The 16200-nt window shown below is 44.6% G+C and overlaps 1 protein-coding gene across 8 annotated transcripts in view; it reads right to left on the reverse strand.

Moving 5' to 3' along the window:
• The window catches only part of NME8 (NME/NM23 family member 8), a 318092-nt gene that overhangs the window by 76042 nt on the left and 225850 nt on the right, over window positions 1-16200 (reverse strand). For all 8 annotated transcript variants that reach the window (XM_087892436.1, XM_060686126.2, XM_087892434.1 and 5 more), the window contains one exon: window positions 14604-14680. In XM_087892436.1, the coding sequence (XP_087748562.1) occupies window positions 14604-14680 (77 nt within the window). The remainder of the gene's footprint in view (window positions 1-14603; window positions 14681-16200) is intronic.

The raw sequence follows: 16200 nt of genomic DNA on the forward strand, positions 1-16200 counted from the left end.
CTCCCCCAGCGGCTGACGAGGTTGCCTCCTCCTTTCCAGCCCAGCACTTCTCACAGCGGCCTGTTGGAATGCAGCAACCAAGAGCAGCCCCACAGCAGGTTCTATCCCAACCACCCATGAGGCCAACGCCCCCCCTGTTTCAAAGCAATCTTTGATGGGATGCCAGGCAGGTTAGCTTATTTCCTCAGCAGGGTCTGGGCTCACATGGATCAGTATGGGGACCAATACGAATCAGACCGGGACTTAGTGTCGGCAATCTCAGATGGGATGAATGAGGGGAAGCTTCTGAATGGATAGCCCAGCTGCACAATGAGGGAGCTGCAGAACTGGATGATGCCGAGGTTTATCACACTGCTCCGGTCCCTATTTGAGGACCCTGACCGCGTAAATGAAAGCGAAGCCACGCTAAAAGTCATGAAGTAAGGTAATCGACCTATAAAAGACTTTGTATGGGACTTTAGACGAGTCGCAGGAAATCTGGGCCATTGGCCTGACCGCATACTCCTACACTACTTTAAAGAAGCTATTGACCCAGAAGTCAGAAAAGCCTGTGGATCCAGGGGGGTGCCTGACTATCTCCATGACTGGTATACCACGTCCATTGCTCTAGACAGAGAAGTCCACCCCCACGGCCAAACCCCAGCAGAGCATCTGCCTCGGAGAGCATTATCTAGAAGGCCCATTTCAAAGGCTACAAATTTCACCACCCCCCTCAACTGGAGGGGGCGAGTAATTGCTATCGGTGTGGACAAACAGGACATTAAGCTTCTGAGTGCCTGGCCCCTGCCCTGGTTCCACAACAACGCCCTGCCCCAGCTGCACAATGCAGGAAGCCTCCAAGGAAAGCCCCAGACACCAGCCGATTTGCCAGACAAGCCATGGAAATTCCCTTCCTCACTGAAGAGAGGGATGGCCCTCTGGCTAAAGAAGCCCCTCCTGGCATGGCTAATGGCGATGAAGACCCAATGGTGAGTGCACCCATCCCCCCTTCTCAATTAAAGTAAAACTGGTGCTGCCAGACACAGGGAAACAAGCAGAACTGCCAGCAATAATAGATACTGGCTGCACCAGATGTTTAATTGGGCTTAAAGTGGTGGAACAATTGGGGATCAAGACAACACCCTTAAAGCACCCAATTAAATTTCACCAGGTCAATGGAACGTTAATTGGGGGAGTCTCTGCCACCCATATTACTGAACTGATTAAATTAGAGATGGGGAAACATCATGAACTCATACGATTTATAGTAACCCCAAAAATGTCAGAATCTATCATACTAGGCCTGGCTTGGCTGGACAAATGGGGCCTCACCATCACATGGGACGATGGATACCGAAAAATCAGGATAGCAGTTGGCCCATCACCCCCTACCCCTCCTCCCAAACAGTAACCTACCCATAACGGCCAGCAGCCAGAGACAGAAGCAGCTTGTTCAGACGGGCCTCCAGGCGAACACCAAATCCCTAAGGTTTATGCAGACTTAGCCGAAGCTTTCAGTGAGGAAGAGTGTAACCTCCTCCCACCTCATCGGCCCACAGACTGTGCCATCAAACTACAACCAGGGGAAAAATTGCCAAAACCTAGAATGTACTCCATGACATCTGCTGAAATGACCAAGTTGAAGAAATACATTGACACCAACCTAGCCAGAGGGTTCATTGAGCCTGCAAAAACCACCATGGCCGTCCCAGTACTGTTTAAAGAAAAAAAAGATGGTACTTTAAGATTATGTATTGATTTTTGTTCTGTCAACACCATTTGCATACAAAATACCTACCCCCTGCCACTGATGAAGGACTTACTGAGCCACCTATCGAAAAGCTAGATCTAAGAGAGGCCTACTACTGAGTTCGCATAAAGGAGGGAGATGAATGGAAGATTGCTTTTAACTGCCCCTTGGGCAGCTTCCAATTCCGAGTCATGTCTTTTGAGCTCCAGGGGGCTCCAGGGGTCTTCATGAAACTGATCAATGAAATTTTGCATGAGCATTTATACCAGGGGGTTCTTGTTTATCTCGATGACATTCTTATATTCAGCGAAAATATGGAAGACCACATCAAATTGGTCAAACAAATGCTGAGAAAGCTCCTAGCGGCCAAACTTTATGCAAAATTGTCCAAATGTGAGTTCCATAAGGAGGCCCTGGACTACCTGGGATACAGGGTGTCGAATAAGGGGATCAAGATGGACCCAGGGAAGGTGAGGGCAGTGCTGAACTGGCAGCCCCCACGCACTCGTAAGCAACTCCAGAGCTTCCTGGGATTTGCAAACTTTTACAGACAATTCATCCCTTCCTTCACTGAAGTCGCACTCTCTTTGACAGAATTGCTAAAAACTGGCCTGTCTCCCACCAAGCCAAAACCTAGCCAGCCCTTAGCTTGGACAATGGACTGCCAAAAATCCTTTGAACAATTAAAACGCCTATTTGTGGTGGAGCCAATCCTACAGCATCCTGACCCAAATAAGCCCTTCGTGGTACAGACAGACGCAAATGATATGGCGGTGGCTGCTGTTCTACTGCAAAGGGACTCCCAAAACAATCTAATGCCATGTGCTTATGTATCAAGGAAGTTAACGGACACTGAGCGCAGATGGGCGGTGTGGTAGAAAGAGACATTTGCAGTACAATGGGCTCTCCTATCCTGGAGACACTTCCTGGAGGGGGTTGAGGAACCTTTTGAAGTTTGGACTGACCACAAAATCTCGAGGCACTGAAGACCCTGAGGAAACTTTCTCCCAAGCAGGTTCATTGGGTTCAATATTTCAAATACTTTAACTTTAACCTGAAATACATCCCGGGGGGGTAAAAACCTTCTGGCTGATGCTCTCTCCCATAAGCCCCAGTTTGACAGCCGACGAGAAGAGACAGTTCATGCCATGATCTCGGAAATTGAGCCAGCCAGCCAAGCCCGCACCCGAGCACAAATGCACCAGGGTTCCAATCTCCCTGAAGACAAGTTGACAGTGGAGCTAAAAGTGGCGCTCTCCACTGACTCCTGGTTCAAGGAAAACCAAGCAGACCTAACCCTAAGGGACGAGTTGGCATGGAAGGGGAGTAAACTTTACATGCTCCACAGCCTGCAGCTCCTAATGCTGAAGAGGAGTCATGACTCTCGACTAGGGGGCCACCTTGGGTTTTTAAAAACCCTCCATTTGACTAGGAGACAATTCTGATAGCCAAAGATGAAAGCGGATGTGGAAGACTATGTGAGGAGCTGTGCCACCTGCACCACCATGAAGTCCTGACCAGGGAAGCCCCCTGGACTTCTCCAGGCTGTGGCCGAACCCACCAAGCCCTGGGAGGAGATTGCGATGGATTTCATAGCTGAGCTCCCCGACAGTGGGGGTAACTGAGTTATTTGGACTGTCATTGATTTATTCTTCAAGCAAGCACACTTCACTGCCTGCCGCGGACTACCATTGGCCAAGAAACTGGCAAAGCTGTTTGTGAAGCACATCTACAGGGCTACATGGAGTCCCTAAGAGAATAATATTGGACCGCAGGGTCCAATTTACCGCTAAGTTCTGGAGGGAGTTTCTGCAATCCACTGGGTTGTCCCAAGGACTTAGCTCAACTTTTCACCCATTGACTAACGGATCAGCTGAAAAATTGAACTCAATGGTGGAGCAATACATTAGGTGTTATGTAAATTATCAACAGGAGAACTGGACGGACTTGCTGCCATTCACTGAAGTGGCTTATAATAATGCAGTACACAGCAGTACTGGGTTGACTCCTTTTCAGATAACTACAGGCATGGATTTTGTGCCAATGCCTGAGTTGCCTACAGAGCCACCTACGTCTATGTCCCTAATGGAATGGATGACCTCGTTGAAAAAGGGTTGGGAGAACACAAAAAAAGCTTTAGCGGAGTCAGTGGAATGATATAAGGCCCAGGCCGACAAATGCCGGTCCCTTCAACCACCGTTCCAAATAGGCGATAAGGTGTATTTGTCAACCAAGTACCTAAGATTATGGGTACCCAGCAAGAAGTTTGGGCCCAAATTCATAGGTCCCTTCCCTATAGTGAAAATCATTAACCCAGTGACTGTCCAACTTAGGCTCCCTCACATATTAGGGAAAGTACACCCTGTTTTTCACAGCAGCTTGTTGAAACTGGTCAGAGACTCTAACCTACGACCCTTGCTGGCTGCTCCACCCCCTCCGTTAGTAGTGCAAGGGGAGACTTATTATGAGGTGAAGAAAATCCTGGATTCTAGACTCTACAGGGGTCGATTACAATATTTGGTGCATTGGAAAGGCTACCCTTTGGCTGAAGCTACTTGAGTTAAGAGTTGGGATGTAAATGCTGAATCGTGAAACAGTTTCACAACAAATTTCCTGACAAACCAAAAGGTCTTCCTGGTGGGGGGAGAGGTGGTTAAAGGGATTGGTGCTAGGCGTTAACCCTTCTTTTGTGTTTTGTCTGGAGGAGGTGGTTCTTTTTGCAGGGGGGGGATGCCTGTCAGCTTTGGAAGCCATATTAGGCCGGAAGCTCCAATGCTGCCACCTTCTCATGTGTGGGAAAGTAGGAGAGGGGGTCAGTAGACATAATAGCATTCTTTTTGTCGGTCAAGGTCAGGGCGATCCCGCATCTGGAGAAGGAGTTGTCAGGGGGCTGGATCGGGATGGAACGCATGTTGATTGGAGCATGTGACCGACTGGGTGGAAAAGGGGATGGTTTTGGGAGCTTTGACTTACTGAAGGAAAATCCGGGCTTTTCAGATTCATGTTTTCCCAGATGTGCCAGTTTGCCTTTGTTAGTAAAAAGGACTTTGGAAAATGCTTGCTTCCACGTCTTTACTAGGAGTGGGGGGTTTTCTGGAACGCTGTCTCCTCGAGAGTAAGGCTTGGGGCTAATTGGCCACTCCCCTAGCCTATTTAAGGAAGGACGATGACTGATGTGATTTGCAGGAAACAACTTCGTTCACATTCCTTCGAGTCTTGATTACAGAAACGTTTGATTTTGGCTCGTTTTTCTCTTCAGTTTTCCTGCAAATTGCTTCTGGGCATTCTGCCAACCGCAGTAAGATTATGGTTATCTGAAATACTGTGCCTCAGAACTCAGTTATTATTCTTTGAATTCTTGTTGGCTGTTAATGAAATTAAATTAACAGTCCTTGTTCAGAAAAGACTGATTTATTGTACTTGTGTTTGAACAACTACTAAGAAAGCTCATTAGTAGTCTTTAATTATTAAATTAAGGTTTGCATGGACTTTGTGTGTGCTGCGTTCTTTGGGGTCCATAGCTGGGGCAGAACAGTTTGTTTCCTGCCTAAAAACACACACACAAATCTTGATTAAGATGGAGCAGCTGAATGAAGAGAATGCGCAGCTTTGGCAGCAGTTAGCTTTGATGGCTGCCCAGCTGGCTCAGCTTCAAGCCCAAATGGCTTCATCTCCTCCTCCTCCTCCTCCTCCTCCTCCTCCTCCTCCTCCTCCGAGAAACTGCCCAGTAGTTGTGCCAGATAAGTTTGCTGGTAATTTGGAAATGTTCCCAGCTTTTCTTGGACAGTGCAATTTATTCATGAGTTTGCGAGCTGAGGATTTTCCCAATGACCAAGATAAAGTCAGATTCATTATCAGCCTGCTCTCCAGCTCTGCAGCTTGTTGGGACATGCCCCTGTTGGTCCAGAACAGTTTGTTGCTTAATTACTCAGGGGGTTTGTGAGCACTTGGAGCAAATGTACGAGGATCCTATCAAAGCACAAACATCCACCAGACGGTTGAAGTCCTTGAAGCAAGGCTGGCTACCCCTATAGGAATACATTAGTGAATTACGTTTGCTAAGCCAGGATTCGGCCTGGAATGAGGCAGCACTTTTGGATGTATTCCAAGAGAGCTTGTCGGAGGCATTACAGGATGAGTTGGTTAGAGTAGGTATTCCTCCGACTCTTAATGAGCTGGTTTGTCTGTGCCTCAGAATTGATGCAAGGTTACAGCAGCAGGTCCCTCGTCATGCCCATCAGGAATCCCATGTGAACCCAGTTGTATGTGAGACTCCAGCTCCAGGGGACGAGCCCATGGAACTCGGTGCAGCAAGACCCCGCTTGTCCATAGCTGAGAAGGACAGATGATGGGCAGGGGGGTTGTGCTTATATTGTGGGGAGCCTGGACACTTTGCTGCCTCTTGCCCCAAGAAGCGATGCGGGGCTTCGGCTCCTGGCCCTGCACCACAGTCACAGCCTATCTTGTTGGGAAATGGCCAGAGCCCGATCTAGGGGAGACCCTGGGTCGGGCACGTACCAACACTGGCTCATGCCCTGCAGACGTGGATTCCGGACCCCCTCGTCATTTGATTTTGAACACCAAAGTCTTCACTGCCAATAACCCCCAAGGGATTCCGGCTCATGCCTTGGTGGACTCCAGCGCAACAACCAATTTCATGAATGAGGCATTTGCCAATCACTTTGCCATTCCTCTGTGTCCAGTGGATCCTCCCATGGTCATGGAGACCATTGATGGTTGGGTGCTTCTGCCTGGGCCGATTAAGGCCGCCACTCAACCTGTGCATCTGACCATCGGTAAGCATGAGGAGGCCATCCAATTTTATGTCACGTCTGGATTACATTTCCCTTTGGTTCTGGGGCTGGCTTGGCTTCGGACTCATGACCCACACATCCTTTGGCTCCAGAATTTCATGTCGTTTCTGAGCCTGCAATGTGTGGATCATACTTGCCAAGCCTGCGCAGGCCAGGTGCAGGGTCCACCTGCGGTATCTTTGCCGGCCAACCTCTCGGACTTTGTGGATGTTTTTAGTGAGAAAGAGGCGGATCAATTGCCCCCGCACCAGTCGTACAATTGTCCCATTGACTTAATTCCAAACGCACCGCTCCCTGCAGAGCAGTTGTATTCTATGTTGGACCCTGAATTGGCCGCAATAAGGGAATTTGTGGATAAAAACCTGGCCCGGGGTTTTACTCAGCCCTCATCATCGCCTTGTCTGCTCCGGTCCTCTTTGTCAAAAATAAAACCAGAGACTTGCGTCTGTGTTGCAATTATCATAAGCTGAACCCCATTATGGTACGTAACCGGTATCCTTTGCCCTTGATTCCTGAACTCTTAGAGAGACTCTGGGGGGCTACTGTGTTTACCAGATTTGCAGTGCCTACAATCTGGTACGGGTATGAGAAGGGGATGAGTCGAAGACAGCGTTTGGCACCAGGTATGGCCATTTTGAATACACAGTCATGGCGTTTGGATTACCCAATGCTCCCACTGTCTTCCAGCATTTTATGAATGACATTTTTTGGGATCTTTTGGACCAATTTGTTGTGGTTTATCTAGGTGACATCTTGATTTACTCGACATCCCGGAAAAGTCATCTCCAACATCTCCACCTGGTCTTGCAACGGCTTCGGGAACACCAGTTATATGCGAAGCTGGAAAAATGCCAATTCTACCAGACGACCATCAACTTCTTGGGCCATCACATTTCTCCCAAGGGCATAGTAATGGATTGGAGCAAGGTCGAGGCGTTGAGAAGTTGGCAACCTCCTCGTCAGGTGAAAGATGTCGAACGACTCCTCGGGTTCGCCAATTATTACCGGACATTCATCCCTGGCTTCACCACTTTGACTGCACCCCTCACTCGGCTCCTGCAGAAGAAAGTCCCGTTCCGGTGGGACATCCCTGAGCAGCAGGCATTCCTGGCCTTAAAGCAGGCCTTCATGAAAGAGCCGATTCTGAAGCATCTTGACCGTCACCATCAGTTTGTGGTGGAAGCGGACATGTCGGATATCATGGTCGGAGCGGTGTTACTCCAGGCTCACACGGCTGGTGGTACTCTTTTCCCTTGCACATACTATTCCCAGAAATTGAATCCTTCCAAGCGCAATTATACCATCTGGGAAAAAGAACTACTGGCCATTAAGACCGCGTTCAAGACCTGGAGACATCACCTCAAGGAGGCCCGACATCAAGTGGAAGTCTGGACGGACCACAAAAATCTGGAGTTTCTGCAGACTGCACGGAAACTCAATCTTCTTGATTAATGACAGATCCGGTGGTCCTTCTTTTTTACCCACTTCAACTTCAAGGTGACATACTGAGTGGGTGCAATCAATGAGCAGATGCGCTCTCGAGGAAACCTGAATATGCTCAAATTGAGGACCGGCTTCCGCCTCGGACAATTCTTCCAGTAGAATCGTTCACTGCCAACCTGTCAACCTATGGGTTCAGATCTGGGAGGCACAACAGCAGGACGCCTATGTCGATCTTCGGAAGCATGAAGTAGGGTCCAACTCTCCCTGGACATTTACTGACAACCTCTTGAGGTACCAGGAGAGACTTTATGTACCATTGGGGTCACTTTGGGATCTTATATTGTCCCAGTGCCAGGACAACCCTGCGGTGGGACATTTTGGTCTGTTTAAACCCCTTAACCTAGTGTCACGAACCTTCTGGTGGCCTCGTCTCATGATGTCCAGACATATGTGACATCCTGTGTCCGTTGTCAACAGGCCAAGTCGGCCGCGGGTGCTCCCCCAGGACTGCTTCAGCCCTTGCCGACACCAGAGAGATCCTGCGGTGTCATCTCGATGGACTTTCTAATGGATTTGCCCCGGTCTTCTGGTTTCACGACCATATTCGTAGTGGTGGATATGTTGACGAAGATGGCGCATTTCATTCTCTATCAAGGATTGTCGACAGCTCGCACCACCACCCACATGTTCATCCAACATGTCTTTCAGCTACACAGCCTACCAGATAGGGTCATGTCAGACCGAGGGACCCAGTTCACCGCCCAGTTTTGGAAAGGGCTGATGATGGCCTTAGATATCAAGATCTGCTTGTCGTTGGCTCATCATCCCGAAACTGACAGCGGGACTGAAAAAGTCATTAGAATATTAGAGCAATATCTGCGCTGCTTTGTCAATCAGCAACAGGACAATTGGACAGAATACTTAGCAGTCGCGGAGTTTGCTTTTAATAATTCCCAGCACACCTCCACTCAAACCACTCCTTTCTTAGCCATTCTGGGCTATCATCCACATTTCTTCCTGCTCACGTCCCTTGACTCCCTGGTTCCAGCAGCGGATGAATTCTTGACTGAGTTACAGGCTGTTCACCAACTGGTGAAACGATATCTCGACAAGGCCAAGGAAGATTATAAAAGGGTCGCAGACCGCTCTTGGCAGGCAACACCACTGTTGGCTGTGGGAAATCGCATGTGGCTGTCAACGAAGCATCTCCCCTCAGACCGGCCAGTCAGAAAACTAGACCATCGTTACACTGGGCCTTTTCCTGTGGAGGCGGTCATCAATCCAGTGGCCTACTGCCTGACCCTGCCTCGGTCTTTTAGGATACACCCTGTGTTTCATCGATCCCTCCTGGTTCCCGAACAGCCTACCTGTCCGCTCTGCCAACTTGACCGTCCCCAGCCGGTGCCCCGTGACAGAGATGAATCACTCAGTATGAGGTCGCTAGCATTCGAGACTCCCGGTGGATGAAGGGTCGGTTCCAATACCTCATCGAGTGGAAGGGGTATGGGCCAGAGGACTTCACATGGGAGGATGTGACCTCTGTTCATGCTCCAGATCTTGTACACACCTTTCATGAGCAGTTCCCATCCCGACTGCATCCAGATCAACAGACTTGGGGGAAGGGCCCTGTGGTGAGGGATAGTGTTGTGGCCCGTCAGTGGCCTGTGCAGTTAGTAGCTGATTCCAACAGCGAGGAGGCTGGTGTGGTGCTGTGCCAGCAGCCTGTGCAGTTGGCCCTTGAATTGGACAATGAGGAGGCTGGAGAAGATGTGGTGCCAGAGGCGGGGATTCAGCAAGGGCCTTCAGAACCTCCAGAAGCTCCTATAAGTGAAGAGGAAGAAGAGGAGGAGCTCTTCTCGATGCACGAGCGCACACAGCTGTGAAAAGGCAGGAATGGCTCCTCAGGAGGAGGTCTCTTCAAGAGTAAGGCTTGGCGCTAATTGGCCACTCCCCTAGCCTATTTAAGGAAGGATGATGACTGATGCAATTTGCAGGAAACAACTTCATTCACATTCCTTTGAGCCTCATTACAGAAACGTTTGATTTCGGCTCTTGTTTTTCTCTTATCAGTTTTCCTGCAAATTGCTTCTGGGCATTCTGCCAACCACAGTAAGATTATGGTTATCTGAAATACTGTGCCTCAGAACTGAGTTATTGTTCTTTGAATTCTTGTTGGCTGTTAATGAAGTTAAATTAACAGCCCTTGTTCAGAAAAGATTGATTTATTGTATTTGTGTTTGAATAACTACTAAGAAAGCTCATTAGTAGTCTTTAATTATTAAATTAAGGTTTGTACGGACTTTGTGTGTGCTGCATTCTTTGGGGTCCGTAGCTGGGGCAGAACATGTTCCCATTTTTTGCACTTGTCCCTTTTGTCTTTCAGTTTATCAGAGAGATCTTTGTGCAGTCATGGTGGTTTCTTCTTGGATTTCTTGTATTTCTTTTTCAGTGGTATTGTGTTGGACTGGGCTTTTCTGATCATATTTTTCAGAGTTTCCTCAGATTCTTGAGTTATTTTAGGATTTTCATCCAAGGAATCTTTTCCAAGTTCTCTCTGAGTTTATTAAAATCAGCTCTTTTAAAATCTAAGACTCTGATATCATTATTTTCTATTGCTCACTCTCACCCAAGGTTCCCGCAGTTTCAACTTCTTTTCTGTTTGTAAGAATTAAGTCTAGTATATGACTGTCTCGCTAGTTCCCTCCACTATCTTTTGGATAACAAAGTTGTCAGCTAGGGTGGCTAGGAACTTATTTGATTTCTTACTTGGTGCAGAATTAATCTTCCAATTGATATCAGCATAATTGAAGTCCCCCATTACTATTGTAGTGTGTTTCTTACATATATTTGTTAGTTGGTTAGCAAAAAGGATATCTATTTTTTCTGCTTGATTGGGTGCCCTATAGTATACACCTATGGCCATGTCATTCTTTTTTTCTTTTATATTGACCCATATGCATTCTAGGAGGTTTTCGTCTTTGGTTTCATGCATTTCTGTAGCAATATAATGGTCCTTTACATACAGTGCAACTCCACCTCCTCTTTTATGGGGTCTGGGTTTTTTGAACAGTTTGTATCCTTCTATCAGTATGTTCCAGTCATGGGTTTCATCCCACCAAGTTTCTGTTATTCCAACTATATCATATCTACCTTCATGTATTAACAGTTCAAGTTCACCCTGTTTGTTCCTCAGACTTTGTGTATTTATACTAACCCTTTAGCCAGTGGTTCACTTCTAGAATTCTTTGTTCTCTTACTGGATGTTGTCCTTTCATTGGAAGTACAGTTGAAAAAACTACTTGTGCAGCTAAGTCCTTGACTTTCTTCATCAGAGTAGGTTGGGTTGGACAGGGGTTTTGTGTTAGGTTTGTGTTTTTTTCTGTGAGTGACATGTTTCCATCTGTCTTCTTCTTCCTCTAACTTCCTCAATTCTTTTAGAAGTTGTTTGATCATTATTATGTTCAATTTGGGCATATTATTCTTGCAAGGTTTGGGATTTCTCATTTTGTAGGTTGAGTTTCAGAGTGGTTAGAGTTTCCTCTAGACCAAGGATGTCAAACTCAAGGCCTGGGGGCCGGATCTAGCCCATGGGGTGCTTAGATCTGGCTTGTGGGGCCATGCTAGAAACAGCAAAGAACTGGCCCGTGGTGTCTCTGCCAGTGAAAATGGAGCTCAGGAAGACCTCTCCAGCTCTTCCAAGCTCCATTTTCAGCTGCAACGGCCTCCTGCTGCCCTCTGCCAGTGAAAACAGAGCTCATTTTTACTGGCAGAGGGTGGCAGGAGGCCATCACAGCTGAAAATGGAGCTCAGGAGCCTGTTTTCACTGGCAGAGTGCTCGGGCCACAACAGACGCCCCTCACACAAGTAATGTCAAGCTGGCCACACCTACCCTGGACATGCCCACCCCGGCCCCCGAGGTCAAACACAACTCTGATGGGGCCCTCAATGAAATTGAGTTTGACACCCCTACTCTAGACCCTTTACTTTTTCTTCTAGTAGCTTGATTAGTTTACATTTGGTACATATATAGTTTGGGTATTCTATGAGCATAAGTGTATACATAGAATATGTTCTGCAGATCACAATAGCATCAGTTTCTTTTTCCATGAGTGGTTTAAAAAAAAAATTGAAAATGAAAGTGTTGAAGGTTTTACCATAAATTTTTTAAAGAGAAAAATGTCCAATTTAGAATTTTAATATTCTAAAAAATCATTTAAAATTTCAAATTTGGGGGGAAACTCTAGCTAAAAATTTAAAGTTCTAACAGTTAAAAATTGTCTAATTTAAAAATGTTAAGTTCTAGTAGATCATTTAAATTGTCCAATTTTAAATTTTTCAGTGTTGAGTGGGCTTAAGTGCGAGGTTCGTTCTTAGCCTGTACTGAAATGTTCTATAATTATTCCTTTCCTCCCTTCCTTCTTATGATATAATCTAAGTCCTATTGCTATTGCTATTTCTGGCAGATCTTCTAATGCATCATTGTTACTACTTTATCATTATTTATCATTATCGTTACTACTTTGTCATTAATTTTAATCAGTATGTGCGATTTTCTTACAGTAGCTAACTAGGTGGTCTATTGCTTCTTCAGCTTCTTTGCACAGGTGGCATTTGCATTGTTGCTGTCTTTTCAATTCTGGCTTTGTGTGCATTTGTTCTTAAGGCTTGATCTTGTGCATCCAGAAATCTCTGTCTCTTACTTCAATTTTCCTGCTCTTAGCCTTTTTCATATCTTGTTATTATCTGCTTGGATTGCTATTTTTTTAATACATTGACCATGTAATACTTTGCTTGCCAGGTCTCTTTTGTACTCTTCCTTTTTTGTAGGCCAGTTTGGTCTTTCCAGCACTCAATAAGCTTTTATGGTATACTATGTATGCTAAGTATACTATACTTACCTGGTAAGTATTTAATCCATCATATAGTTTTAGCTAGGGGTGAAATCTGAACTGGTTTGCTACCGGTTCACTGGTTGCGCATGTGCACTGTGCGCCAAGTGAGCATTAAATGCACATGCACAGTGCACACCGAATGCGTGCTGCACATTTTAAAAGCTACCGGTTCAGTCAAAACAGTAGTTAAAAAAAGCTATGATCTGACAATCACTTGTGTCGCGTGGTTTAGCTTTGCTAGAAAGCAGGATTTCCTTAGCTTTGCTAGAAAGCAGGATTTCCTGGCTTCTAGCAAAGCTAAACTGCACGCCAGAGCTAATCCCCCCCCCTCGCTGTTCTACTTATCTTCCCAAGCCTCCTTTTGGTACATACTGCATGCACGCGCATGCACAGTAAAAGGACTATGCACCAAAAGGAGGCTTGGGAAGGTAAGTAGAACAATGGGGGGTGGGGAGATCAGCTGTGGTGCGTAGTTTAGCTTTGCTAAACCGCATGGCACAGGTGATTGTCAGATCGTAGCTTTTTTTAATTACTGGTTCAACCGAACCATTAGTTTTTATTGCTACCGGTTCACCTGAACCGGAGAGAATCGGTAACATTTCACCTCTGGTTTTAGTCCTAAAACTTTATTTTACATAAGTGGTTTGTATGTGTTGTTATGCAGACTTTCATGAACACTTCACTTTTAAAGATAAAGTTTCCCTTGATTTACATGTTTTTAAACCACTAAATTGAAGTGATTTATCATTTTGTTCTTCCAGCTTCTGTTTTTTCTAGTCTACAGTTCACAATTTCTAGGTAGTCTTTCAGATAAATATTAATCAGATCATAGTTATTCAAAGCCAAACAAGTTGAGGCACATTCTGTTATCGTCCCTTATATATGACTTATTAATTACCTTATTTATTCAATATCTTTACTGCAGTCCGTAACAAAAATTATCTTAAACAATACTGCACTTTAGGAGCTGCCAAAACACATCAAGGCTGCTATCACCTGAATGTCAGAGAGAAGAGCATTCCCAAAAAGCAGCTGTCACATCTGGCAGCAAGTCGCAATAATGACTTTTCCAATGAGCTTAGTACTTTACAGGCCTGTTAGATTTAACAGGCAACATAATGGTTAGAATTTTGAATCCCATTAGAAAAACCTTGACTTGGTTCAATAGCCAATAAGCAGCCAATGCAGGAACTTCAACACTAATAGGTGCATAATAAAGTGCTTATTTGAGCAATCTGGCTGCTGCATTCTATATAATAATAGCTTCTAAACCATACGGATGGTAGCACCACAGAAAGCATATAAAAACAATCCAGATATTAGGGTATCCAGTGTGTATGAATTGGACTACCCTATTAAGAAAGGGCATTGCTAATCAAATATCCTTTTTACTGTAGAGAAGGGGATTTGTTGACCTGAGTGGTGGTGGTGGTAAGAAGAGCCAATAAATAAAATGAATCCCTGTATGATCAAAGCCCTAACCCATTTGTAGGTGTCTCATCCATGTCATAGTCATTCAGTGATGCATCTAAGAGCAGCACCTGCCATGTAAGACAGTTTACTTGGACTCTTAAAAAGCCTTGGCATGGCTCACACTAAACTGTCATAACAATGTGTCTTCTGCTCAGCTCAGGGAACTCATGAATTTTATGGATTCAGCTTAGCAAATTCCTTCTATTCTCATTTAAAATTGAAATGGAATTATGTGTGTGTTTTTATGCTCACCAATTGCTTTATTTCTTCAACTTTTCCTTCTGCAACAGCATCAGGTTTTATAATGACAACCACACATTTTTCCTCCTCTAAAAGAAAAGCAATAATTAATTTAGAAAACTTTATAACCATTCCAAAAGAATAAATAATACAAGCACTTAATGCTTATTTGCTACTCTAAAAGAACTGTCATTGAACTATTTGTATCTGAGACCAATTTATTTGTCCGCAGTTATTTTTTCAAGCTCTAAGCTCACCTGAGTGGGTTATGGAAATGAAATAATTAAATACTTTGGCGCTGTAATTGAACCTGGAACTATAATAGTAAGTTGTGGTGGTTGTTAAGTTAGTTACTACATGACTGCACCCAATTTTATGAATATTTTATGGCAATCATTAAGCAAATGTTGCTGTTGTGAAGCAAAAACCATGGTCATGTGACTGAAGCATGCTGCAAATGGCTGTAAATGCAAGCTGGTTGCCAAACATCCCAAATGAGATCACATGTATGCAAGGTGTGTGTGTGGGGGAGAAGGGCATCAGAACTGTAAATACATCTGGAGAGGTCTTTTGTAAGTTCAAACAGATGCTAAGTGATCTGTATTCATTTCTGTAACATGTCATGAAGTGTATATGTACAACTGAAGTGCTTACTCTATATGAAAAATGCTTATTTTTTTAAAAAATGAAAAAGTTGCTTTTTGATCCATATCCTAACCTACTGCTAATTTTGTACCTATAACAGGTATGTAATTGAGAACTTCTATCAAGAATCATGGTTGCTACACCATCTTGGGGGTTTCATATTGTTGGAAGAAATGTCCATCTGGGTTCAGTTCCAAATGGGGAGAAAGACACTGGAAAAATGGAGGCTGATTGGAAAAATGGTTTAATTGTGAAGCAGAACCATTAAGCATGTGTGATTCTGGGTAGCTGACCACCTGGTTTGATTAGCACATGGATTTTATACAGTTTGTTCTACAGCATTTTGTAATTTAGAGGCTTGTTTTATGTATTTTGTTATTTGAATTCAATTAGTTTGTCTCACGAAGGCCGGCAATGAGTTGGGGTTTTTAATCTTGTTTAACAAATATAATTAATCCTAGATGCTGGATTACCAAATCTGCATTTCTAAAAGTTGGCCCCTTAGTTGGGGCAGAGAACTGAGGCTCTGAGTTTCTGTCTTTAGAAACATGTTTCTCTTTTAGGGAAAATATAATATTCTGCCTTTTTAATATTTTCTAAAATATTTCATTCTTCTATGAGGAGTGGGTGCTAACTTTCTTCAGTACTGATTGCTCCAGTTATATTTGCAATAAATAACATCATAGAACAAGTATATGAAGGAAGACTGAATGGATGGAGAAGAAGATCAAGAAGTCTTGATTAGGTTTGAAATCAGGAATTTGGTAGTACCTTTTCTGATTAACAAATGTTATTAAAAAGCCTTTACTATTAACATATTAATAAATTTTGTTCATGGGAAAACATGCTATATATGAAGAATATAGACATTTAAAGTACAAAATGTAATGTATAAATGCACGGATATGGTATAAGTAAAGAGGCTTTGCAAGGATAGAAAGGTTTGGAGAGCTTTTAGCAATTG

Source organism: Pantherophis guttatus, chromosome 4 (assembly GCF_059756535.1).
Source record: "Pantherophis guttatus breed Tessera chromosome 4, ASM5975653v1, whole genome shotgun sequence".
In the NCBI taxonomy this organism is placed as follows: Eukaryota; Metazoa; Chordata; class Lepidosauria; order Squamata; family Colubridae; genus Pantherophis; species Pantherophis guttatus.